We start from the raw sequence: 25,234 nt of genomic DNA on the forward strand, positions 1-25,234 counted from the left end.
TCTGCTTTCAAGTAAACATACCTGTGGTCATGGCTTGGTTGGCAGAGATGCAAGCCATGGTGACAGTGTGAGCAGGAGTCTTGTCAGAGAAGCCAGCTCCCAGGGCAGCCTTCAGGAAATACAGGAACGAAACGGTCACTTCTAAAGGAAGCGTTACGTGGAAATGATGTCATTTGAGCACCACTTCTCCGTGTGGTGAATCAGGAAAGGGTTTGAGGTTAATACTCTACAGAGTAACATTCAGAATGAAATTAGGCCCATCATGGAAATGGCCCACTCATTTTTCATCTAGCCATTAACCGACAAGCGCTCTATGAAATTCTTGGTAGCCGGTTTCCAGTGTGGTGAACAGGCTACAGGTCACCTAATTCCTTAGCAATGCTGTGCTCTGGGACTTCAAGAACATCAATACATAACTGGATTTTAATCTAAATTTCCAAATAGCCTTGAAGTAAACCTTTTAAATCCACCTGGTGGAAGGATGAAATAGGTCATGGAGTAAGATCCTCACGATCTGTGTTCCTGCACTTGAAAGGCTTGGTGGCAAAGCAAAAGTTACCAAAGCAGAAAGTGATTTCTAAAGAACCAACCACTCCCCTAACAGCCTTCCCACTCAGGTCCCTGCCTGCTCTCCACTCATTCCTCCCACTGCTAGTCCGTCTCTCTTTGTGACTGCCACAGAATTCAGACAGCACCCTGAAGACCCAATGCAAAGGCAACTTGGAAAACTTGCCATTAAGGAGGAGTTCAAGTTGATGAAAGAAACTTTGCAAAAGTGCCTAAGCCCCAAGTAAGCATCTTTGAAATAAGGTCAGACCAGCTAACCAACTGGAAAAAGACAAACCTGTCCAGGATGATGACACAATAGTCGCTTCAAAAGAGAACAATTTGAGGGGTCTTGACAAGAACTGAGGCCCTCCAGGGGCGCCTGGGTGGCTCAGTCGGTTGTGCATCCAACTTCAGCTCAGGTCATGATCTCGCGGTTTCTGAGTTCGAGCCCCGCGTCGGGCTCTGTGCTGACAGCTGGAAGCCTGGAGCCTGCTTCGGATTCTGTGTCTCCCTCTCTCTCTGCCCCTCCCCTGCTTGTGCTCTGTCTCTCTGTGCCTCTCAAAAATGAATAAATGTAGGGGCGCCTGGGTGGCGCAGTCAGTTAAGCGTCCGACTTCAGCCAGGTCATGATCTCGCGGTCCGTGAGTTCGAGCCCCGCGTCAGGCTCTGGGCTGATGGCTCAGAGCCTGGAGCCTGTTTCCGATTCTGTGTCTCCCTCTCTCTCTGCCCCTCCCCCGTTCATGCTCTGTCTCTCTCTGTCCCAAAAATAAATAAATGTTGAAAAAAATAAATAAAAAAAAATTAAAAAAAAAAAATGAATAAATGTAAAAAAATTAAAAAAAAAAAAAAGAACCGAGGCCCTCCATTAATCTTGCAAAATGGCCTCTATCTCTATGGCACAGTAAACGTTACACATAACATGAAGACACCTATTATTTTAATACTTATTGGGGAAAATAATGCTGCCAAAAAAAAACCAATGTCTGATTCCATTTTTGCTTAAGAATTAATGCATAGATACAATAACAAAATATTTCATAACATTAAAGTTACGTTTTAAAAATAATGCTCTCACTATCCCCCCACCAGCCACCACCACCACTATTTAACTATGAGATTCTGGTTCCCATGAGGGGAATTCTTTTTTAGTGGCCCTTTTCTGAAACTATTTAACTATGCTCAGAATACAAGATCTCCTGTAATTTGGTAAAATAAACCTGTTTCCAAAGTCGAGATGAGGAAGGCTGAATGTTTCTTAAATAAGTTTTACTTTTTTAAAGTTTATTTAGAGAGAGAGAGAGAGAGAGAGAGCCCGCGCATGGGAGCGCCTGAGGACGCATGAGAGTGGGGGAGGGGCAGAGAAAGAATCTCAAGCAGGCTCCACACTGCCAGTGTGGAGCCTGACATGGGGCTCAAACTAAAACACCGTGAGATCACGACCTGAGCTGAAACCAAGAGCCGGCCGCTTAACCAACTGAGCCACCCAGGCGCCCTGCTTTTATATTTACACTACCCATATATCATCATCTGTAGAAATAGAAGTATGTCATAGTACCATACATACAGTATAACCTTATTCTGGTCTTTCTAGGTAGACTTGATACTCAGTGCCCAACCTACTCTGCTGAAAACTACACCCTGGCAACGGCACGTCAGCCTCTCAATGCAGACCAATTCAAAAAAGGAAGAAAGAAGCAAATCTCCAGGGGCCAGGGGAGGAGAGCACACCAGTGGGCCAAGTGTAAAGGGCACTCAGGTCGTATGGCCCGATCCTCATAAGGTCCTTTCTAGCACGTATCCCACCCTTGGCCCCAGTTGACTCTCAGCCCTGAAAGAGCTTTAAATAGAAGTGGTTTCTGGGGAACCTTGTCCACATGCTTCTATTTAAAGCTTGAACAGCTCTCAAGGCACGCTTAGGCTCTAGATAGCACACTAAGAGAAAAGGAGGAAGACGCCTCTCAGTCAAGGAGGAGAGCAGGGAAATCTGCAGAGGCCTTTCAGTAAAGTCAGGTTCATGGGAACTCAGCAACAGAAATCTTTAGCATTTCCTACAAACATGACGAATACAGACAACAGGTCCTTCAAAAGCTCTCTAGTTGGAAGGTACATTAGCTTTTAGGTTACAATACAACTACGGAGAGACATCCTCATAACATCCTCCCCCAGGGCAACCTTCCCCTGGAGTGAATGCCCCTGGTATTGGTACAGGGCAGGGAGAGGCAACTACCACACGTCAATTCATAGCTGCGATTTGCACATGGATGTAAAATTTTCTGACAGAATTTAGGGAAAAACATTACGGCTTTAAGTATTAGAACGGAAATACTGAAAAAACTGAAACGCTTGGTATCTAGTTTTCAAGTGCTCTTATAAGAGCCACTTTGCTTTTTGCAGAATATAAAAGTTGCAAATGTATTATGACTAGCTTGATGCAGTCGTAAAATTGTCATATTCGACCCAGTCAGAAACGTGAAAGCCCAGGGAAAAACCAAAAAAATCAGGACGGGAAAAAAACCATTTTCTGTTCATCATTTTTTTTCTGCCTCCCTAACATCCTACAGTCGATTCTGTGGGCTTAAGTAACACCAGATGTTCAGCAATATTAGCATTTACTGGCAGGTAAAAATGTGGGGCAGAACCAATACTTCTGGCCCTGCTCATGTCCCCTCCTAGCTGACAGTGATGGAAATTATTGCCCCCACAACTGCACTGAACACAGATACGGCAGGCACAAAGCTAGAAATAAAGAAAATGCTTAACACGCTGAAATGTGCTTTGGAGCCAACTTTATCCAAATAATCACTTTCAAATTGAAACAAAGCCCAGAAGATGTGTTTGGACTCTTCACCAGGAAATGCCTGTGTGACGTGTCACACAAGGTTTAAGGTCTGTTATAATCTCAGTTGCCACCAGTGAACGCTACCTGGAGCTATGCCAACTAGGGTAAAGGTAAACTCCTATGAGATGGTTTTAAACACACACCCTATGTGTCATGTAGTTAATGGGAACAAATGAATCAGCAATGCCACCTCCAACAAAAACCATGTTGTGAAATAAGTTCTTTGCATAGTGTTGAAATTTTGAGTTAATTAGTAGCCACCGTAACATTATCAAGGTCACATCAGCCATACTTCCCTACGATCTCTATTATCCTAAGGGATAGAAAAATGAACATATCCCAAAGCAGCTCAAATAATTGATTTGACTTATAGTATGAATATACGCTAGTACAGGGCAAGTCATTTGGTTTATACTATAATTCTCTCAAACATTAAATAACACTCATTATTCAAATTGTAAAATCACATTTTAAGTCAAATATAACCTTACTTAAAACTTTTTAATAACTTTTGAAGAATAATTCTGTTCACTGAAATTCAATCGATTCTCCTATCAATCTCTCGGAACAACATGAAGTTCGTTTTACTCACCTCTCTAGCCACATTGCTAGTCTTCACTTCCTGTATAACCGTGCCAAAGATGATATAATCAACAACATCCTTCGGGACATTGGTCCGATGCAGCAAACCCCTGAGAGAAGTCCAAAGCAATAAAAACCGAGACAGTGCCGCAGGTCATCACATAAAACATTGTAATTCTTTTAAAATGACAAGCTAAATAGGAAGAATCAAAAATCATTTTGAGGGGTGCCTGCGTGGCTCAGTTGGTTGAGCGTCTGACTTTGGCTCAGGTCATGATCTCGTGGTTCATGGGTTCAAGTCCCGCATCGGGCTCACTGCTGTCAGTGTGGAGTCCACTTTAGATTCTCTGTCCTCTTTCTCTCTCTGCCCCTCCCCATTCGCACGCATTCTCTCAAAAATAAAACATTAAATAATTTAGAAAAGGATAAAGCAGATACATAAATATAGTAATGTTAATAGGAACCAAAGTTTCAGTCAAAAGAGAAAAGAGAGACAAGTATAAAATCAAAGAGATGAAATAAAATCCCAGGTATATTAAATTTAAATTTGGAGTACCAATATAAACCCATAATTGAAGCTATACATTTGTCTAGTTTTACCCACTGATAGAGACTAGAAGCAGTCACATTCCAGTAGGAAAGGAAGGAGTCAATCTTTTGGGTTTTTTTTTTAATGTTTATTTTATTTTTGAGAGAGAGAGACAGTGCAAGCAGGGGAGGGGCAGAGAGAGAGGGAGACACAGAATCTGAAGCAGGCTCCAGGCTCTGAGCTGTCAGCACAGAGCCCGACACGGGGCCCAAACTCATGAACTGTGAGATCATGACCTGAGCCAAAGTCAGATGCCCAACCGACTGAGCCACCCAAGCGCCCCAGGAATGAGCCAATCTTGAACTCAGACTTGGTTCTTTTTTTTTTTTTTTTTTTTTTTTTTTTTTCAGACTTGGTTTCTAAATGCCATTCCCCACTAAAGGAATCAGCTTATTTACTTTTTTTTTTTTTAAAGATTTTATTTTGTTTTTTACGTTTACTTATTGAGAGAGTGGGGGAGGAGCAGAGAGAGAAAGAGAAAGAGAGAAAGAGAGACAGAGAGACAGAGAGACAGAGAGAGAGAGAATCCCAAGCAGCTTCCCTGGTGTCAGTCTAGAGCCCGAGGCAGGACTTGATCTCATGAACCATGAGATCATGACCTGAGCCTAAACCAAGAGTCGGGCACTTAACTGACTGAGCCTCCCAGGTGCCTAAATATTTTATTTTTAATTAATCTCTCAACCCAACACTGGGCTCAAACTTACTTACAACCCTGAGATCAAGAGTCACATGCTCTACCAACTGAGCCAGCCAGGTGCCCCAGGAATAAGCTTTTTTAAAAAAAATGACTGAGGCTAGGTCTAAGGCAAGACAAGTACAAAGTAAATCTCACTGATCTTTTTTGTGCCAAAAATAAGAAAGTACTTAAAGACTAAGGGGATATAAAAACAGGAACATGGGTGTACACATTTGTCAAAGTTCATCATACTATACACTTAAATCTGTGCATTTTTATTATATTCAAGTTATACCTCAGAAAATAACATTATGCTAAAAAACAAAGGGACATAAGAACTTGGGGGTGCCTGGTTGGCTCAATTAGTAGAGCATGCGACTCTTGATCTCAGAGTCGTGAGTTTAAGCCCCACATTGGGTGCAGAGCTAACTTAAAAAAAAAAAAAGAAACAACTTGACAGGAGCTCCCACAGATAAAATGCGTGAGCTTCAAAAAGAATATTGACTAACCTTAGCTATGACACAATAAGTAAAATGGGGCACCTGGCTGGCTCAGTCAGTGGAGCATTCGACTCTTGATTTTGGGGTTGTAAGTTTGAGCCCCGTGTTGGGTATAGAGCTTACTTAAAAATAAAAAAATCTTTTTAAATGGTTATATATTTTATTTTTTGAGAGAGAGAGGAAGGGTGGGGCAAAGAGAGAAGGAGACAGAGAATCCCAAGCAGGCTCCACACCGTCAGTGCAGAGCCCGTCGCAGGGCTCAAACTCATGAACTGTGAGACCGTGACCTGAGCCAAAATCGAGAGTCAGATGCCCAACTGACTGAGTCACCCAGGCAGTCCAAAAATAAAATCTTCAAAAAAAACACAGTAAGTAAAAATTCGTTAAGTCTTAAAACAAAGAAAAGCTGTTCTTTACAGAAAAATACCAGCCGATAAATGTAGGAGGAATAACAAAATTAGAAAAATCATAAATTTGTAACCTCTGATGTAATAAAACCGATTCAGGCAAAACTGTCAATGAATGCTAAAAACCATCTGGTGAAAGACCGTTGGGGAATGGGCTAGTCACACGGTGCTATGATACCACTTTACAGATTACTAATTGCAAAAGAAAAAAATGTACCTTTATAATCAAAAGACCTGGCAGTCTGACCATGACTGAGTGGTTAGATTTAGTATCACATATCATGTGCCTCCTGACATGACAGAATACCACGTGCGTAAACCCATAAAGCATTCTTCCCAAATACAGTTTAACCTGAAACTAGTCAAGCCTCTAGAACGCATCTCCAGTTTACAGGAAATTCATAAGGGAAGTTAAATATCACCATGAAGAAACATCGAGAATACGGGACATTCCATCAAACAGGTGGCCTAGAGTTTTCAAAAGTCCCTGTCCTTTGGGGCATGGAAATGTTGGGGGAGAAAGAAAATGTTCTAAACTGAAGAGACTAAAAGAGACCTATCCCATTTGCAATATGAACCTCAACTGCGTCCTGGTTTGGGGGGAAAAAAAAAAAAAAACTAATGAAAGAAAATGCGTCCTGGTTTGGAGGAAAAAAAAAAAAAAACTAATGAAAGAAAAGACATTCTTGGAACAATTATGGGGGAATTGACTATGAACTGAACATTACTAGTTATGGAATCACTGTTACTGTTTTAGCTGTAGTAACAACATCCTGGAGGTCCTTATGCTCAGGAGATAAACACTTGAAGTATTTAGGGCTGAAGTTTCAAGATGTCTGCAACTCACTGTCAAATGCTTTATTAAACTATATAGACATGGCCAAATGGTTAACAATTATTAAATCTAGGTGGGAGGTATTTAGGTGCTCACTATATTATTCTTTCAATTTTATTGTACACTTGACAGTTTTTAAAACAAGAAGTTGTGGAAAAACTTGCAAAGCACCAGTCTGGGATCATAATCAGAAATAGGACGGCGCGCCTGGGTGGCTCAGTCGGTTAAGTGGCCAGCTTCAGCTCAGGACATGATCTCACGGTCCGTGGGTTCGAGCCCCACGTCAGGCTCTGTGCTGACAGCTCAGAGCCTGGAGCCTATTTCAGATTCTGTGTCTCCCTCTCTCTGCCCCTCCCCTGTTCATGCTCTGTCTCTCTCTGTCTCAAAAATAAAACATTAAAAAAATAATAAAAAATAAATAAAAAATAAAAAAAAAGAAATAGGAAAACAAGGGGTAACCAGGTGGCTCAGTTGCTTAACCATCCATCCGACTTCAGCTCAGGTCATGATCTCACGGTTCGCTGAGCTTGACTCCATGTCGGGCTCTGTGCTGACAGCTGGGAGCCTAGAGCCTGCTTCAGATTCTGTGCCTCCCTCTGTCTCTGCCTGAGAGCCCCCGCCCCCCCGCCACCCCCATCCCACTCGCATTCTGTCTCAAAAATGAACATTAAAAACATTTTTTAATGGAAAAACAAGCTAGTTTTAGGGAAAAGATAATTTTTATTTTTCAATTTTTGTTTATTTTTTTTTTGAGTAGGCTCCATACCTAATGTGGGGTTCAAACTCACAACCCTGAGATCAAGAGTCATGTGCTCTACTGAGTCCAGGCACCCTGGTAAGTTTTATTTTTGATACACTGCACTTGGAAGTGTCTAAGGGGTCAAGTTTAGAGATTTGGGAACCCTCCACATAACAAAATAAAGATTAACTAGATGAGATTTTTTTTAAGGAAAAGCATGCATACATAGAAATGCAATGCTGTAAGAACTAAAACTTGCGAAATACTTGTAGGAAAGTTAGAAAGATCCAGTTTTTTAAAGTAGGGAAAAATCATTCAGAAGATGGAAGGAAAATCTTAAAGGCATAATATGAATAAGTCAAAGGAAGACGGGGTCAAGTACAGCTGACAGGTCAATGCTAGAGAATACAAAGAGACCAAGGCCTGGGAAAAGGCCTGGGGAAAGGCCTGTGCATTTAGTGACCACAAAAGCCATTACAGAGAGAAGCTCCCGAAAGTATGGTTACTGAAGAACAGTAGGAATGGAAATAATTATTACGAGATTAAAGGAAATGAATGGTAAGAAAAGAGAAGCAACTGCTGCTTTCATTCATTTTTAAAGTCTGCCAGGAAGAGAAGAAAAAGAATCAGTTGGGCAGAAATGTCACCTGAGGGTTTTTTCAAACTAGAAGAGACCTGTGGCTGGTTTCTGAAGACACAGAAACAAGGCACTGATGAAAAATGAATGAGGTGATGCTTCACATGCTACTCCCGCTGCAGAAACAGCCACACATTGTAGGACTTTCACCAAATTACTCACCTGGCTCAATCTCCTGTAACCATACCTAATTTTACATTCTTACTTGGCTTACACATGGATCTTCAAGTCTCATTCTAGGCTTCTTTGTAGGTAAATATTAGCTCCCATCTAAAACAATCATCAGGGGCGCCTGGGTGGTTCAGTCGGTTAAGTGCCTTAGTCAGCTCAGGTCATGATCTCCCGGTTTGTAAGTTCGAGCCCCATGTCGGGCTCTGCGCTGACAGCTCAGAGCCTGGAGCGTGCTTCTGATTCTGTGTCTCCCTCTCTCTGCCTCTCCCCCGCTTACATTCTGTCTCTCTCTCTCTCAAAATAAATAAATAAAATAAAATAATCACCAAATACATACATTGTATTTGCATTGATCGGTTATAACTAGCTAGGTAGCTACAGTGCTCGTGAAGGAATACTGTCACACTAAGAAACTGTTTGTCAAGCCCGCAAAATAAACACTGCTGACACCTACCAGCTGCTTGAATTTGTTTTGCACACGTGGCCAAAATGCAGCGTCAGTAAATCTTGAAAAAGCTAGTAGGTGTGTGTTTCTCACGACATAAAAAGTAATATATCCTAGATATGGAAATCCTATTAAACATGTTTCACATGTAAAAACTAGAGTAACAACTAAAATAAAACTGCATCTACTTACAAAAGTGCTGCTCTAGCCAAATCATGTGGCATCAGTTCCTTATATCTGAGGAAAGAAAAGAAACAATTTAAACTAAAAGCCTAGAACATTAACAGTGTTTTCACTCTATTTGAAATACCTAGAGATACCATCTAATATGCTCCTGCAAATGCACTTCATGATCTAAGGCAGTCCAGCATTCTAAATGAAGCAATATTGTGACTACTATTTGTCATCCTTCGCAATCTGGCGGGCCTGAACTCCTACTGAGCTGGCTAAGAATCTAACCAAGATGTGGCCCAGTATCTTATTGTTCATCATGACATATGTTACACGCTCTTTAAAACTAAACTCCATCTTCTCAGTTCTCTTTACTTCATTTTTTAAAATAGATTATTTTTCAACGTCCAAAGGGACCTGAGGGATGTATTAGGACTTTTTCGGAAACTTTTTGAAGTCATTTAAGATCTACGACAGAACTGGAAAGACCGAACAGAGATCCTGAATACCCTTTGCCTGGCTTCCTCTAATGCTAATATCTTATCCAACCATGATGCACCAGTCGACACTAAGAAATTGGTACTGCTACAACATTCACTAAGCTGCTAACTTTATCTGGATCTCATCAGTTTTTCTACTAATGCCTGCTTCCTGTTCTGTTCTAAGACCAAATCCATGTACTTAGTTGTCATGCCTTTGTTTCCTCCAATCTGTGACAGTTTCTCAGCCTTTCCTTATCTTTGTGACCTTGACATTTGAAGACTAGGGTCATGGGTTTGGGGGAAGAATATGAGAGAAGTGAAGTGCCCTTCTCATTGCTTCATATCAGAACGTGCATGATAGCAACATGACTTATTACTAGTGAATCACTTGGTTAAAGCAGTATCTGCCAGTTTTCATCACTATTTTTCCCTTTCTGTACTCAAGTTGACTATAGAAGTGAGTCACCAGTCTGGACCTCGCTCGAAGGGAGGAGAATTCAGCTCTACTTCCTACTGGAAGGAATAACAAAGGATTTATGGACATGTTAAAAGCACCACAGTAATTAAATATTTAGGGGGAAAGAGTTGAGGCAACGCAAGTATCTCGTTTCTCAACATTTCTCACCTGCTAATTTTAGCATTCATTCATAAATCCTCCTTGCAGCAATTACTACTGTGGTGTTCCAATGGTGATTCATTTCTTTTCATCATTCCTTCTATATTTATTAGCTGAAATTCTTTGGTAAAGATGATGTGTCCCTTCTCTTTTATGTATTTATTCAATTATTTATTTATTTATTTATGTAAGATGGGACTCACATAAATATTTATTCTTTGGGTTATGATGTAATACTCTATTTTATTGGTCAAATTGTTCTAGCTTTCATCATTGGAAGTTATTTCAGATTGGTCCCTTGTCCTTTTCTCGTGTCATTTTTTTTTTTTTTTCTGAAAGCACTTCTTCACTTCCAGGCACTACAAAATGCTCCAGCCTCATCTTGTATTTTCTCTGGCTCAGCCCTGGTCATTCTTCTAGGCAGGCCTGGCTCCTTATACTGAAGAACGGTATTTAGAAACCGAGCTCTGCACGCAAACTCTGTTTCAATGTCAAAAATAAATTCCCTTTAAGTCAAAGATTAGGCCATTGGATTGAATAAGTTCATTCTACAAGTTCCTGAAAATCAAAACCTAAAAATCCAAAAATGTTTTTATTTTAACTCTGAATCACAGAAGAATTATCTGTAGTTTTCCAAATCTTTCAGAGGTAAAAGGAGTTCCCTCAAATTTTGAACAGAATAATCTGGGGAAACATTGTGTGTCAATTTTAAAATGTCCAAACACTAAATTATCATTTTACAATGTTAACGCTCACATTCCTACACCCTTCTCTACAAGGATGATTAGCAGATTCCCAAATCCCACTGCTGGCATCCATTCTTATGAGTGCTTCCCAAATGCCCTCCCCTTTTAAGAACCTTGTCTTCCAAATAGCACTCAAGTTAAAAGCAAAGTTTCCTCAAATTGAACAGAAGAAGATCTTTTTCCACCTAGAAAATCATCTATTATATATAGAAGACCTATTTGTCACCTCAATCATAACATCAATCTCATGACTTATTTGTCTTCTTCATAAATTCTTCTCGCTATATTGCCACTTTTGTTCTTTACATAAATATTACCTTGAAATTTTTTCCTTCTTTTCTATCAACTTTAATTTCTTATGTTATTCCAAGTTTCTCTCTTCTCTGTACCACTAAGTTGCCCACGTACTTTGTCATCTCAGTCAGTTAAGATCCTGAATTAAACTAAAACACAACCACAAACAACAAAAGGAACCCCATACCAATGTGCTGAATATCTCAAATCAAACTTTAGGCTAATACTAATTACCAAAGAGTTTAAATAACGTAAGTAAATGATATAGCTGAACGTGTTCAAATTTCTTAATAACTAGTAAAACAGCTGGAAATAAATACCTACACAGTATATAAGCAACCCTTACAAAAAAAGAATTGTCTTCCTAGCCTAGAACTTTCTGCTCTTGACAGAACTTTCTTTTTCTACCCTGCTGCTGCGAAGTACGAGGCTCTCCTGTCCTCAATTTCCTGCTGCTACAGCTTGAGATTCTTACTTTTATTGCTCTTGTCAGTAGAGGAAAAGATTATAGAGAAAAATGGCTTTACGATGCTGAGACAAGAGGGTGAGTGAAGAATCTTCACCACCACTCACTTACAGCATTAATTCTATAAGAAAATACTCTCTAGGTTCTAAACCATATGTTTAAAAAAGAACATTTACTGTTTGTGTATGTACATACACACACAAAGGTATGCATCTTTGACAAACACACTGCTCTGCACCTTGCTCTTTACACTTAACACATCCTCAGAAACTTTCTATATTAGTATATATTGATAGGCCTCACTCCTCTTAGCAGATGCCCAACATTCCCCAGTGCAGTAAGTTAGTGACTGCTTGTTCAAAATATGAGTATCAAAACAACCTAAACAAAACAGAACTAGTGTTTCACTTAGTTTGTGCCTAGTTACCAAAGCCCATTATCAGCTTTTGGACAGACTAGGCCCCACTTGGGGATACAAAGCAGCAGACAAGTCTAAGGAGAACAGCAGTTTGGTTCCAGGAGATTTCTGTGCTCATCTAGGATCATTCTGGTTCTACTTACTTGGGGTTGTGCTATGCTGGGGTTTCGACCAGCCTGTCAACTGCAATTCTGATCAGGAAGCTAAAGCAATGAATTAAAGGCCCTTCTGAATACCCACTGGCCCACAGCCTCAGTATTCAAACTTCTGAACAAGGACAGAAACAAGGTACTTATCTCCAGACAAGGAAAGCACACCTCTGCTGGAACCAAGGCATCTGGATCCACACTAGGTTTTCAAAATTGGCCTGGTTCAATCTAAAACTATACTAGGCTTGTTCATGAGAAAGGATGAAAAACAAATTTTGCCATTTTATTTTACCACTGGCCTGACTGATTCTGTATTAATTTCATAAAGAATGCTATGCATACATTAACTCACTAGCGACAGTATTACCGACTGGGTTACATGTGCAAAGACCACTTCTGAAAGTGTCTTAAAAGAAGAAATAAATAAAGTTACGTGTTAATTAACCGGATTTTAGTAATCATTTTACAACGTATACACATATGAAATCATCACATTGTACATCATAAAAAATCATGTCGTACAACCTAAATATATACATTTTTTATTTGCCAGTGATACCCTGAATAAAGCTGGAAAAGAAAAAAGAAAAAAAGAAGAGAACACAATCATTTAATACTTACGAAGTGCCCGACTGCAAAAATGGAATGCGAACACCCTCCACCACCACAATATTCCTTATATTGGGTTTGGCTAAGGTTTTCTTCGACTTGGTCTGGGCGGCTTTAAGGTAAAGTTCAAAGAACTATTAATTCAAATATATGAAGTCAGATGACTTTTTACATTTTCAAAAATAGACATTCTAAGAAGAATTACAACATTCAATGCCAAGTTGCATTTGCCACTTACCAAACCAGTTCAATTAAAAATTTTTAAAAAAGGCTAAGAAGCTGACTAGCATTTACAAGTTTCCAAACGATATTTAAGGTAAATACAGAGATTATACCTAATAATGGTATATTCATTAATGAGAGTATTCATGCCATTAACAAAATTGTTTCTTGTTATCAAGTGTTTGACAATCACATTGAGAGCAGCCAATGTGTCACAGGTCTTCCCTTAATATTAGAAGTCCCGGGGTGCCTGGATGGCTTAGTCATGCAACTGAGAGCATGCAACTCTTGATATCAGGGTTGTTAAGTCTGAGCCCCACATTGGGTATAGAGATTACTTTAAAAAATAAAAATCTCAAAAAAAAAAAAAAAAAAAGGAGTCTCAATAAACGATATCTACTCTTCACATAGCTTAGTATTCTTGTTTTTACGTAGAAATAAAAGCCATTTGGTTGGTGATTATCGCCATTCTGCAAAAACCTAGAATGCCTCCCGATTCTGTTTGACTCAATTTATATAGTTACTTTCCAACATCAAAAGAGCAACCTTCGTGCCAGTATAGGACTGGCACAAAAATAGACTCAGATCCCATGGAACACAACAGAGAGCCCAGAAATAAACCCATGCTTATATGGTCAATTAATCTATGACAATGGAGGCAAGAATATACAATGGGGAAAAGAGTTTCTTCAACAAATGGTGTTGGGAAAATCAAACAGCGACATGCAAAAAATTGAAACTGGACTACTTTTTCTTACACCACACACAAAAATAAACTTTGATGAGTTAAAGATCTAAATGTGAGACCCGAAACCATGAAGTTCCTAGAAGAGAGCACAAGAAGTAACTTCTTTGATATTGGCTGTAGCGGTACGTTTCTAGATATGTCTCCTGAGGCAAGGGAAACAAAAGCAAAAATAAACTATTGGGACTACATCAAAATCAAAAGTTTTTACACAGCAAAGGAAAACATCAACGAAACAAGGCAACTTACTGAATGGAAGAAGATATTTGCAAATGATATATCTGGTAAGAGGTTAATATCCAAAATATATAAAGAATTTATACAACTCAACACCAAAAAAACCCAAATAATCTGATTAAAAATGATAGAGGGTCTGAACATTTTTCCAAAGAAGACATACAAATGGCCAACGGACACATGAAAAGATGCTCAACACCACTAATCATCAGGCAAATGCAAATCAAAACTACAATGAGATCACCTTACACCTGTCAGAATGGCTAAAATCAAAAAGACAAGAAATAACAAGTGTTAATGAGGATGTGGAGAAAAAGGAACCCTTGTGCACTACTGGGGGGAAAAACGCAAATTGGTGCAGCCACTGTGGAAAGCATTATGGAGGTTCTTCAAAAAATTAAAAACAGAAATACCGTATGATCTAGGGTCACCTGGGTGGCTCAGTCAGTTATGTGCCCAACTTCGGCTCAGGTCATGATCTCATGATTCGTGAGTCTGAACCGTGCGTCGGACTCTGTGCTGACAGCCTGGAGCGTAGAGCCTGCTTTGGATTCTGTATCTCCCTCTCTCTCTGCCCCTCCCCACTCACACTCTGTCTCTCTCTCAAAAATAAATAAGCAATGAAGAAAAGAAGAGAAAAGACAAGACAAGAAAAAAGAAAAGACAAGACATACCATATGACCTAGGAATTCCACTTCTGGGTACGTACCCAAAGAATACAAAAACACTAATTCAAAAAGATATACACACCCCTGTGTATACTGCAGCATTACTGAGAATAGCCAAAATACGGAAGCAACCCAAGCGCCCACCCATAGATGAATGAATAAAGATGTGATGTGTACACACACATACACGCACTCAATCAAATATTACTCAGCCATAAAAAAAGAATGATATCTTGGCATCTGCGACATGGATGAACCTAGAGGGTATAATGCCAAGTGAAGTAAGTCAGAGAAAGACAAACACCATATTATTTCACTCATATGTGGAATTTAAGAAACAAAACGAATGAACAAAGACAAGAAGAGACAAACAAAAAACCAGACTCTTAAATACAGAGAACTGGTGGGTTGCCAGAGGGGAGGTAGGTGGGGGAAATGGGTAAAGTAGACGAAAGGGATTGGGCATACACTTATCTTGATGAGCACTAAGTACAGAACTGCCGAATCATCACGTTGCACACCTGACCCTAATATAACAGAGTTAATTATACTTCAATAAAAAAAGAGCAACCTTTCTCTAATTTTTTAATTAAAAAAAACACAAACATGAATACATGCTTGTGGCAAAGACACAAAAACAAAAACACACAACTCTAAAAGATGGAGAGTAAAACTAAAGTTCCCTCTTGATGCCCTCCCCTGTCCTATCATTTCCTTTGAAGGAGATACTGCTAATTTGGTGTATAACTTTCAAACTTTTTTCTCTTTGAAGTTACATACATGCATACACTTATGTGTTATGTACAGTCTTCTGACCTGACCACACCTACTGATATCATAGAGAACTATTTATGATAAATATCCACAATCAACTTGAAGGCAACAGTGGTCAGAGCTAAGAACCACGATAAAATGGGGTACAGATTCCCCTGTCAGCTGTAACAGAGGTGTACTGGTGCAGGACACAAAGGCACAGGGAGATCAGCAAGGAGATTCTGGCAGACTCAAGATTGTGGTGCTAAAAGCCAGGATACAGGCAGTATCAGTGTATGAATGGAAGGAAGGGACCTAGACAAGAGATTTTATAAAGGAAGACGAGGCATCCTGGTGACCAATCAGATATGGAAAGAAAGGACAACAGGATTATAAAGGAAGCTTAGAGACTAAGAAAACCTAACTATTCTACACAGAGTAACAACCGGTTTGGGGAAAAACATGACTTCACTCCTAAATATGCTGACTTCGAAGTGACAGAGAGACATCCAGGTGGGTATGTCCACTTGACGAGGTAAAGCTCTGAAGACAAATGGGGTGTAGATGGGAGACCCAAGAGGTACTTGCGGTTCGGAACACGGAAGAACAAGAGGCAGGTTTGACAGCAGCAGCTCACCCATCCCCCCTCTAAAGGGAGCTGGGCAGCCACAGACATCTGATCCCTGAGCCCACGGCCAAAGCTGATTAGATTCCAGGTGGGTCCTGGACCACCAAAGGACAATCCAGAGAGTGGCCAGCCAGTAACCCATGTCACCCACCTGTAAGTGATAAGCTGTGCCAGTCAGATTCTCTCTCTTAGGAATCTATCCAAAGAAGCATGAAGACAAATACTAATTAGTGGAAGCTGAAAGGATGCTGAGGGAAAACCAGGGCACTGGTAAACTGAAGTCACTTGTAAGCCAGTTATGGTGAAGCAAAAACCTTGAGTGAGCAAAGAAGCCAGCAGGCAGAGTGAAGAAAGATGTAAAGAAAGAAGAGAAAAGCCAGGAAAGAACACACCACATGTCCAGGAGAAGACAGCATAGCTGGCCCCTAGGGCTTCCTGGTTCCTACCGCCTTCCCAGCTGCAGCACACTCAAGCCCTCTTATCCTTCACTTGAGCAGGTCCATTACTCACAATTAAGGACTTGGATCTGTTGACCTCCCTACATTCAGAGGGCAGGGGGAAGGTGTGGGACAGAAGGTGAACTTGAGAGACAGCAGGAGAGTCAGTAGAGATCAATGCCTGACAGCAAAAGCAGGAGAGAATCAAGGAGCACAAGATGGTCAAATGATTCAATACTCAAGGAGAATGAGGACTGGAAAGAGGCCATGAAATTGGAAGATGTGCAGATTACTCGTGACTGACCTTGGACACAATAAAGAAATAAGGGGAAGTCAGATGACATGCCATCGTGTCCTTCCACTGACCACATGTCCCTTTTATACGCTTCCAGATACGATTCAAATTCCTAACTCTTCTAATGAATTCCCGGCTTCACTAGGTTCCACCTCAACTCTCCCAAAGCATTTTCCCCTATTCAACACGTAACAAGAAGAGTGAGCCCCAGTCCCTCACACTGCTCGTGGGCTCATTTCAACCTCCCTGCCTTCATTCATGTACCCTCCCACCCGAGTGGCCTCTGCTAATTTTTACTTATCCCTCAAGGCTGGTTCACATTCCACCTCCTAGGAAATCTGTCCCTGATAACTAAGGTTACCTATGGTTCTTGCCTCTGAACTTCTGGCAACCTCTAGGGAAAAAATTGGCTATTCAAAACAATTTGGCATATTATAAAGCAATTAAACTAATGTTACAAGCCACATTTAAAAATAATATTTGCTACTCATTATGTACTGAAGTCACCCAACGGTCTCTCATTCTGTTTCTTGTACACACTGGCTCCCAACCACATCAGAATTTTCTCAAAGGCTCCTTTTTATGTATTCCACAATGTATTCTAAGAAACTGAGTTGGGGATTAAAATATCTGGGTTCAAGTCCCTGCCCTGCCAAAACTTTACTATTTGCTGAACTAGAGGGCCTCAAAAGGCTCCTCCCAACTCCAAAACCTAGGATTTTATGGCTGATACACATTCTATATTTTACATATATAATTAAAGTCAAAGCAGATATGTGTTACATATTATCCCAGTGGTATACACACGTGTGTATATAGATACATAACATATAAACACTGAACCAGCCCATAATCTCCAGTCTGTCTAATGACTGAAAACACCAACAAATTCTGTATCCCTCTATTCTAAATCCTTCATCCTAAGAGTTGTCAAGCAAGGACATTCACATGAGCTTGAAGAGGAGTAAGTTATAAAATTATTGCAACCTAAAACCTGTTCAGCATATGCCTCCCACCCCCACCCCACCAGCTGGTCACATTCCTTTGTCTTATCATGTGCCTTCCTGCACACGATCATCATCAACAGAAATCACTGTTATGGCACAAAAACAGACACTCAGATCAATGGAACAGAATAGAGAACCCAGAAATGGACCCACAAACGTATGGCCAACTAACCTTTGACAAAGCAGGAAAGAAGGGCCAATGGAATAAAGACAGTCTGTCTCTTCAGCAAATGGTGCTGGGAAAACCAGACAGCGACATGCAGAAAAATGAACCTGGAACACTTTCTTACACCATACCCAAAAATAAACTCAAAATGGATGAAAAGACCTAAATGTAAGATAGGAAGGCATCAAAATCCTAGAGGAGAAAACAGGCAAAAACCTCTTTGACCTTGGCCGCAGCAACTTCTTACTCAACACGTCTCCAGAGGCAAGGGAAACAAAAGCAAAAATGAACTACAGGGACCTCACCAAAATAAAAACCTTCTGCACAGCAAAGGAAACAATCAGCAAAACTAAAAGGCAACTGGCAGAATGGGACAAGATATTTGCAAACGACACATTAGATAAAGGGTTAGTATCCAAAATCCATAAAGAACTTATCAGACTCAACACCCAAAAAACAAATAATCCAGTGAAGAAATGGGCAAAAGACAGGAATAGACACTTCTCCAAAGAAGACATCCAGATGGCCGACACATGAAAAAATGCTCAACATCAGGGAAATACAAATCAAAACCACAACGAGATACCACCTCACACCTGTCAGAATGGCTAACATTAACAACTCAGGCAACAACAGATGTTGGTGAGGATGCGGAGAAAGAGGATCTCTTCTGCGCTGCTGGTGGGAATGCAAGCTGGTGCAGCCGGTCTGGAAAACAGTATGGAGGTTCCTCAAAAAATTAAAAATAGAACTATCCTACGACCCAGCAATTACACTACTAGGTATTTATCCACGGGATACACGTGTGCTGTTTCGAAGGGACACATGCACCCCCATGTTTATAGCAGTGCTATCTACAATAGCCAAAGTATGGAAAGAGCCCAAAAGTCCATCGATGGATGAATGGATAAAGAAGATGTGGTATGGTGTAATACAATGGAGTATTACTCAGCAATCAAAAAGAATGAAATCTTGGCATTTGCAACTCCGTGGATGGAACTGGAGGGTATTATGCTAAGTGAAATTAGTCAGAGAAAGACAAAAATCATATGACTTCACTCATACGAGGACTTTAAGAGACAAAACAGATGAACGTAAGGGGAAGGGAAACAAAAATAATATAAAAACAGGGAGGGGGACAAAACAAAAGAGACTCATAAATATGGAGAACAAACTGAGGGTTGCTGGAGGGGTTGTGGGAGGGGGGATGGGCTAAATGGGTAAGGGGCATTAAGGAATCTACTCCTGAAATCATCGCTTCACTATATACTAATTTGGATGTAAATTTTAAAAAATAAAAAATAAAGTTAAATTATAAAAAAAAAAAAAAAAAAAAAAAAAAGAAATCATTGTTAGACACCAGGGATGTAAAAAGGTTCAGGTCTCACAAGGGCTTGCAATACAGTTGTGGAGATAGAAACAAGTATAAAGAAAAATAGTCTAAATGCTGGGTAAATGCTTTCCCTCTGTTGGTATTCGGTTTGACCTTCTCCCAGTTGGCAAGAATCAGGTCTATTTATGTGACTGCATAGCAAAGGCATCAGGGCAAACATCTGAATTAGGGAAAAGGTAAATGAGACAGAAAGGAATTATTCTTCATGAGACTAAAACAAATCGATACTCTAGCTAGACTTTAGAGGCTAGAAGAAATCTATTTGTTATAAGACAACATTAAACTTCGCTAGATGGGATTAGGCAATAGACCTCTGAGAACATACTATATGTAAAATATAAAAATATCGGGGTGCCTGGCTGCTCAGCCAGTGGAGCATGCAACTCTTGATCTCAGGGTTATGAGTTCAAGCCCCATGTTGCGCAGGGATCCTGCTTTAAAAAAATTTTTTTTAATTGTAAAAATATAGGGGTGCCTGGGTGGCTCAGTCATTTAAACATCCAACTCTTAGTTTTGGCTCAGGTCATGATCTCGTGGTTTTGTGGGTTTGCACCTCACGTGGGGCTCTGCACCAGCAGTATGGAGCCTGCTTGGGATTCTCTTTCTCCCTCTCTCTCTCTGTCCCTCCCCCACTCCTGCTGTCTGTCTCTCTCAAATAAATTAAAAAAAAAAAAAAAAACTTAAAAAAACATTTTAAAAAACCGTAAAAATATGTATGTATCTAAAAATACCATTTTTCACTTATATTGAATTTAGTTTTCAAAGTGCTTTGAGATACCTTCATAACTATCTGAGACTCTAACAAGACTACAATTGTTATTCTTTTTTAGACAAAGAAATTAAAGCACAGGGAAGTAAAATGACCAGTTCAAGGTCACAGTGACTTGAGACAGAACTGGATGGAACAGAGTAAAGGTCTTCTGAATCCTGGCAAGATGCTTTTCTATTAAGCTATCGTCCAAGTAGAAATAGCATCATAAAACCAAAATCGTTAAATCATAGGTCAGTATAGGATCCGGGCAAAGAGAATAATGGCATGAACACGTCAGAGTGTTTTTAGCTCTGGTCAGTGAAGATACATACCTACAGCAGATTTACATACCTACACTGGGCTTACCAAGGGTCTACATGACCATATAAATTCAACCACATTTCCCGACTAAACAACATTCTTTTATTAACGACTTCCCCAATCACCCCTATTTCAGGAATGGGTCCTCTCCCGCATGTGGATTGACAGAGAAGCCCACATCATTCACCGCGAATGTAAAAAAGCGAACTTTGTCTCAAAATGTCTGTATTCTAATCATTTCCAGGACTGACAGCCGACTACACTGACCAGCAAGGTACACGGAACTGCCGTGAGTCCATCAGTAGCCTCCTGGCAACCCTACACCATGTAACGTTATTACTGGCTAGCCCTATATTGTTTTAATGTGAAGGCAATCGTGATGTTCCTGTTGCTCAGAAAAAAGAGAGAATTGGCAAATTAGTCTTGGTTTTTATTCATAATTCACAAATCTAGAATCTAACTTTTAAACCAGAAATGTTTACTTTATAAATTACTGTACCTGGGGCAGCTCGTAGCTGGGAGGAACAGCTTAGAGGTCTTAAAGCTGGAAGATAAAAACAGACTGTTTACAAAAAGCAGAACAATTCAATATCTGTGTAAGTTACTTATAAATCCAACTCTAATCTTAAAAAGAAAGAAGAAATACTTACAAAATCTGAGGGCCCATTTTGATGTACTGGGAAGATTTTTAAGCGTGTAAGTCAAGATGGAAGTCATTCTGAAATCTAAAAAGAGGAGACCAAAAATATACCCTGGGTTACTTGAACAATTTTGTGGCTTATAGTCTATGATCTCATCTTATCCATGGTGGCTATAAAGTACTATAAAATTACTGTATTACAAACTATCCTTCCTCTGATAATATAGCTACATTGACATGGCTTTCATAGTGCGTAAACCACTATTTTAAGCATTATTATTACACTCTTTGTAGGGACGAGAAAACTGAAGCACACAGGGACTGAGTGATTTGCCCAAAGATGCACAGCAGGTAAGGGGCAGAGCTGGGATCTGAAGCCAGGCAGTCCAGCTCCAGAGGTTACATCCTTCTCTAGGGTCAAAGGAGTAGAGAGATTGCTGGACATGACCATGAAGCCACCAATGTTAATCTGTTGACTTTGAAGGTTATGCTGTGATTAGATATAATGCCTTGTGCAATGTTTGTATGTGAAGAAATGTACACTAAAGAATTTAGGAATGGTGTAGTGTCATGTCAACAACTTACTACCAACTGCTGTAAGAAAAAAAAGGTCATGTATTGTACTTGTGACTTTTTTTTTAAGTTTATTTATTTTGTGTGTGTGTGTGAGAGAGAGAGAGCGAGCGAGAGAGAGCGTGAGCGAGCTGGGGAAGGGCAGAGAGAGGAGAGACTCCCAAGCAGGCTCCTTGCTGTCAGCAAGGAGCCCAGTGCAGGGCTTGAACCCACAAATCCTGATCTGAGCAAAAACCAAGAGCTGGAAGCTTAACGGAGCCACCCAGGTGTCCCCGCACTTGCTATTTTTAATAAGCTCGCTATTGTTTCAAAATAACAAAAAAATGAAAAGACCCTACATATTAAAAATATTTAAAATACACTGCTTCCCTAAATTCTTCAAAAATGAATTCCTACAAATCAGTAAGAAAAATGGACAAAAGATATGCACACACTATTCATAAAAACAGAAATACGAATGGCTCTTAGATACATGAAGAGAAGTTCCTAAGGGAAAGGCAAATTGAAACCATAGAGACAGAATATTTGACCTGTGAAACTGGCAAAGGCTGGAAGGTTTGATACACTGTGTGTTAAGAGTATACACAAGCAGGAGCTCTCCATACTACTGTAGAGAGGGCAAACTGGGGCAATCCCTACAGAGGGCAATTTGGCAATTCACTGTCACAACTACAGTTGCCTAGAACTTTTGACCCAGCAATTCCACTTCCATGAATCTATTTCAAGGACGTTACCTACACACGAGACAGGATGCATTTCATTACTGCGTGTAACAGTGAAAGATTAGAAGAGTCAATAGGGAATTGGTTAAGTAAACCAAACAACCACCACCCAGTGAAATATTATGCAGCTATGAAAGATAAGGAAATGGTTATGTTCCATATAGTACATTGGTAACCTGTATTAAATGGAAAAAGTGTAAAATAGGGGACAGCAGGTATTGTTCATGTTAAAAAGAGAAAAAATAATGTATGTTATTTCCTTGTATCTGTGTAAAAATATCCCTGAAACTAGAAAAACACATTAAAAAGGAAGAAAACTGAGGAGTGCCTAGGTGGCTTAGTTGGTTAAGTGTCCGACTCTTGATTTCGGCTCAGGTCACGATCTCACGGTTCGTGAGTTCGCTGGGCACGGTTTGTGAGTGTCACTGCATTGACAGTGTGGAGCCTGCTTGGGATTCTCTCTCCCTCTTTCTCTGCCCCTCCCCACCTCTCTCTCTCTCTCAAAATAAGTAAATAAACCTAAAAAATAAAAAAAAAGAGGAAAGAAACTGAGTAAGTAGGGGGCAAGGTGTAAGGAAGACTTGTCATTTGTCTGTCTTTCATAATTTCTCAATTTTGAAACATGTTTTAATTAAAAAAAAAAAAAAAAAAGCTGGTGAGATTTGCCTATGAAGACTGTGGTAGCCAGCCTCCAAGACGGCTCCCAATAACCTCCACCTTTTGGTATTTCCATCCTTGTACAGTTGCCTCCCACATCATACAGCAGGTGGCCCATGTAAACAAAAGAACACAACACAAGTGACTGTGTCATTTCTGAGATCAGGCTATAAGAAACACTGCAACTTTGCTCTTGGTCCTTCTGACCCCTCACTCCGGGAGGAAGCCAGCTGGCACATCTCGAGCCAACACCTGTGAAAGGATTCACATGGTGAGGAACTGCCACCTCCTGCCAACAGTCACATGAGCTTGGACGTGGACCCTCAAGCAGAGGCAAGCTCTCAGATGATGACAGCTCTGGGCAACATTCTGATTGCAACCTCATGAGAAATTAAGTCAGAACCACCGAACTAAGTCACCCCCCAAAAACTGTATGAAATAATAAATTTTTGTTTTAATCTGCTAAATTTTGGGGTAATTTGTTACAAAAATACAATAGAAAATATAAAAGCCTTGTTTAACTTCTCTTGGCTCTTTACAGACTAAAGAGAGGATGCCCTATGACTTCAATAAAGAAAAAAAAAATCCCATTTTTCCAGATATATGGATTGAAAAGAGATGAAGGAATCCAAACTCCAGGCTCACCGGCCTAGGGATGCTCAAAAGACTTTGGCCAGGGAGAGACAAACTGGCCCATGAGATGAGCACCACTGTTTCCAGAAGCTACCCATGATGCCACATGAGTCCTGGATACAAATTCCCTTAAGTTCATCTTAAGCATCATAAAAATAATCAAGCAAATGTCGATAAAGAAAAAAGGAGTGGGTGTGGGGGACCTTGCTCCAATAGATACCAAAACTTTCTATAGAAATACCAGGAACTGGGGCACTTGGGTGGCTCAGTTAGTTAAGCATCCAACTTCAGCTCAGGTCATGATCTTGCTGTTCAGGAGTTTGAGCCCTGCATCGGGCTCTGTGCTGACAGCTCAGAGCCTGGAGCCTGCTTCGGATTCTGTGTCTCCCCCTCCCCCACTCACGCGCTCTCTCTCTCAAAAAAAATAAACATTGGGGCGCCTGGGTGGCTCAGTCAGTTGAGCGGCCGACTTTGGCTCAGGTCACAATCTCGCGGTCCGTGAGTTCGAGCCCCACGTCAGGCTCTGTGCTGACAGCTCGGAGCCTGGAGCCTGTTTCAGATTCTGTGTCTCCCTCTCTCGGACCCTCCCCCATTCATGCTTTGTCTCTCTCTGTCTCAAAAATAAATAAACATTAAAAAAAATTTTTTTAATAAAATAAAATAAACATTAAAAAATTAAAAAACAACACGAGGAACTAGTAGTGCAACGCTGCCACAGGAGCCAATAAACCTAGTCAATAGAACAGGATGTAGCAAGTTCAGAAGCACACTCAAATGCAAAAGAATTAAGTATGTAATAAAGATAACATTTCAAATAAACAAGAGAAAGATGAATTATTCAATGGATTTGTTGGGGGAAATGGCTAATCATTTGGAAAAAACTTTAGGTCCACAACTCATACATGCACAAATCAAGTCCAGACAGATTAATCTAATTATTCATAAGTTAACTATAAAAGTACTAGAAAAAAGTGTCAGAGAATATTTTCGTAATCTTATATGGGGCAAGGCTTCCAACATATGCCATAAAATCCAGAAGGCATAAAGGAAAAGAGAAACTAATGGATATGATTAAATTAACGTGTAAATATCTACACAGCAAAAGATACTAAAAGAAAGTTAAAAGGCGAACAATAGATTCAGAAAAAATATTTGTAACACATAAAACAAAGGTTTAAGTAAAACAAAGGGTTAGTATCCATAATCCATAAAGAACTGTTACAAATGACAGAAAAAAGAGAAATAATATACAATGGAATCTGTGGTTTTCACCCAAATATCCATTTCACCCTGCTATGCAGTTGCCATATGTCGTTTACATGGGATTGAATCCAGCCCAACTCCAGAGTTTAAACCAATTAGAATAATTTCATTTTCTTTGTCAAGATCATTGGTTCGGATAACCAAGGCCTAAAACAATTGTGCATGGTATTGACTTGACTGCTGGTATTGACTTGGTGATAATC

The 25,234-nt window shown here is 40.1% G+C and overlaps 1 protein-coding gene across 2 annotated transcripts in view; it reads right to left on the reverse strand.

Annotated features, from left to right (window-relative positions):
* Nucleotides 1-25,234, reverse strand: part of HADHB (hydroxyacyl-CoA dehydrogenase trifunctional multienzyme complex subunit beta) — a 40,058-nt gene that overhangs the window by 9,887 nt on the left and 4,937 nt on the right. For both annotated transcript variants that reach the window (XM_045447481.1, XM_045447480.1), the window contains exons 2-7: nt 21,194-21,268; nt 21,043-21,087; nt 12,933-13,032; nt 9,162-9,206; nt 3,981-4,080; nt 22-109 (exon numbers count right to left, since the gene is read on the reverse strand). In XM_045447481.1, the coding sequence (XP_045303437.1) occupies nt 22-109; nt 3,981-4,080; nt 9,162-9,206; nt 12,933-13,032; nt 21,043-21,087; nt 21,194-21,260 (445 nt within the window). In that variant the 5' untranslated portion in view covers nt 21,261-21,268. The remainder of the gene's footprint in view (nt 1-21; nt 110-3,980; nt 4,081-9,161; nt 9,207-12,932; nt 13,033-21,042; nt 21,088-21,193; nt 21,269-25,234) is intronic.

This window comes from Leopardus geoffroyi, chromosome A3 (genome assembly GCF_018350155.1).
Source record: "Leopardus geoffroyi isolate Oge1 chromosome A3, O.geoffroyi_Oge1_pat1.0, whole genome shotgun sequence".
Lineage (NCBI taxonomy): Eukaryota > Metazoa > Chordata > Mammalia > Carnivora > Felidae > Leopardus > Leopardus geoffroyi.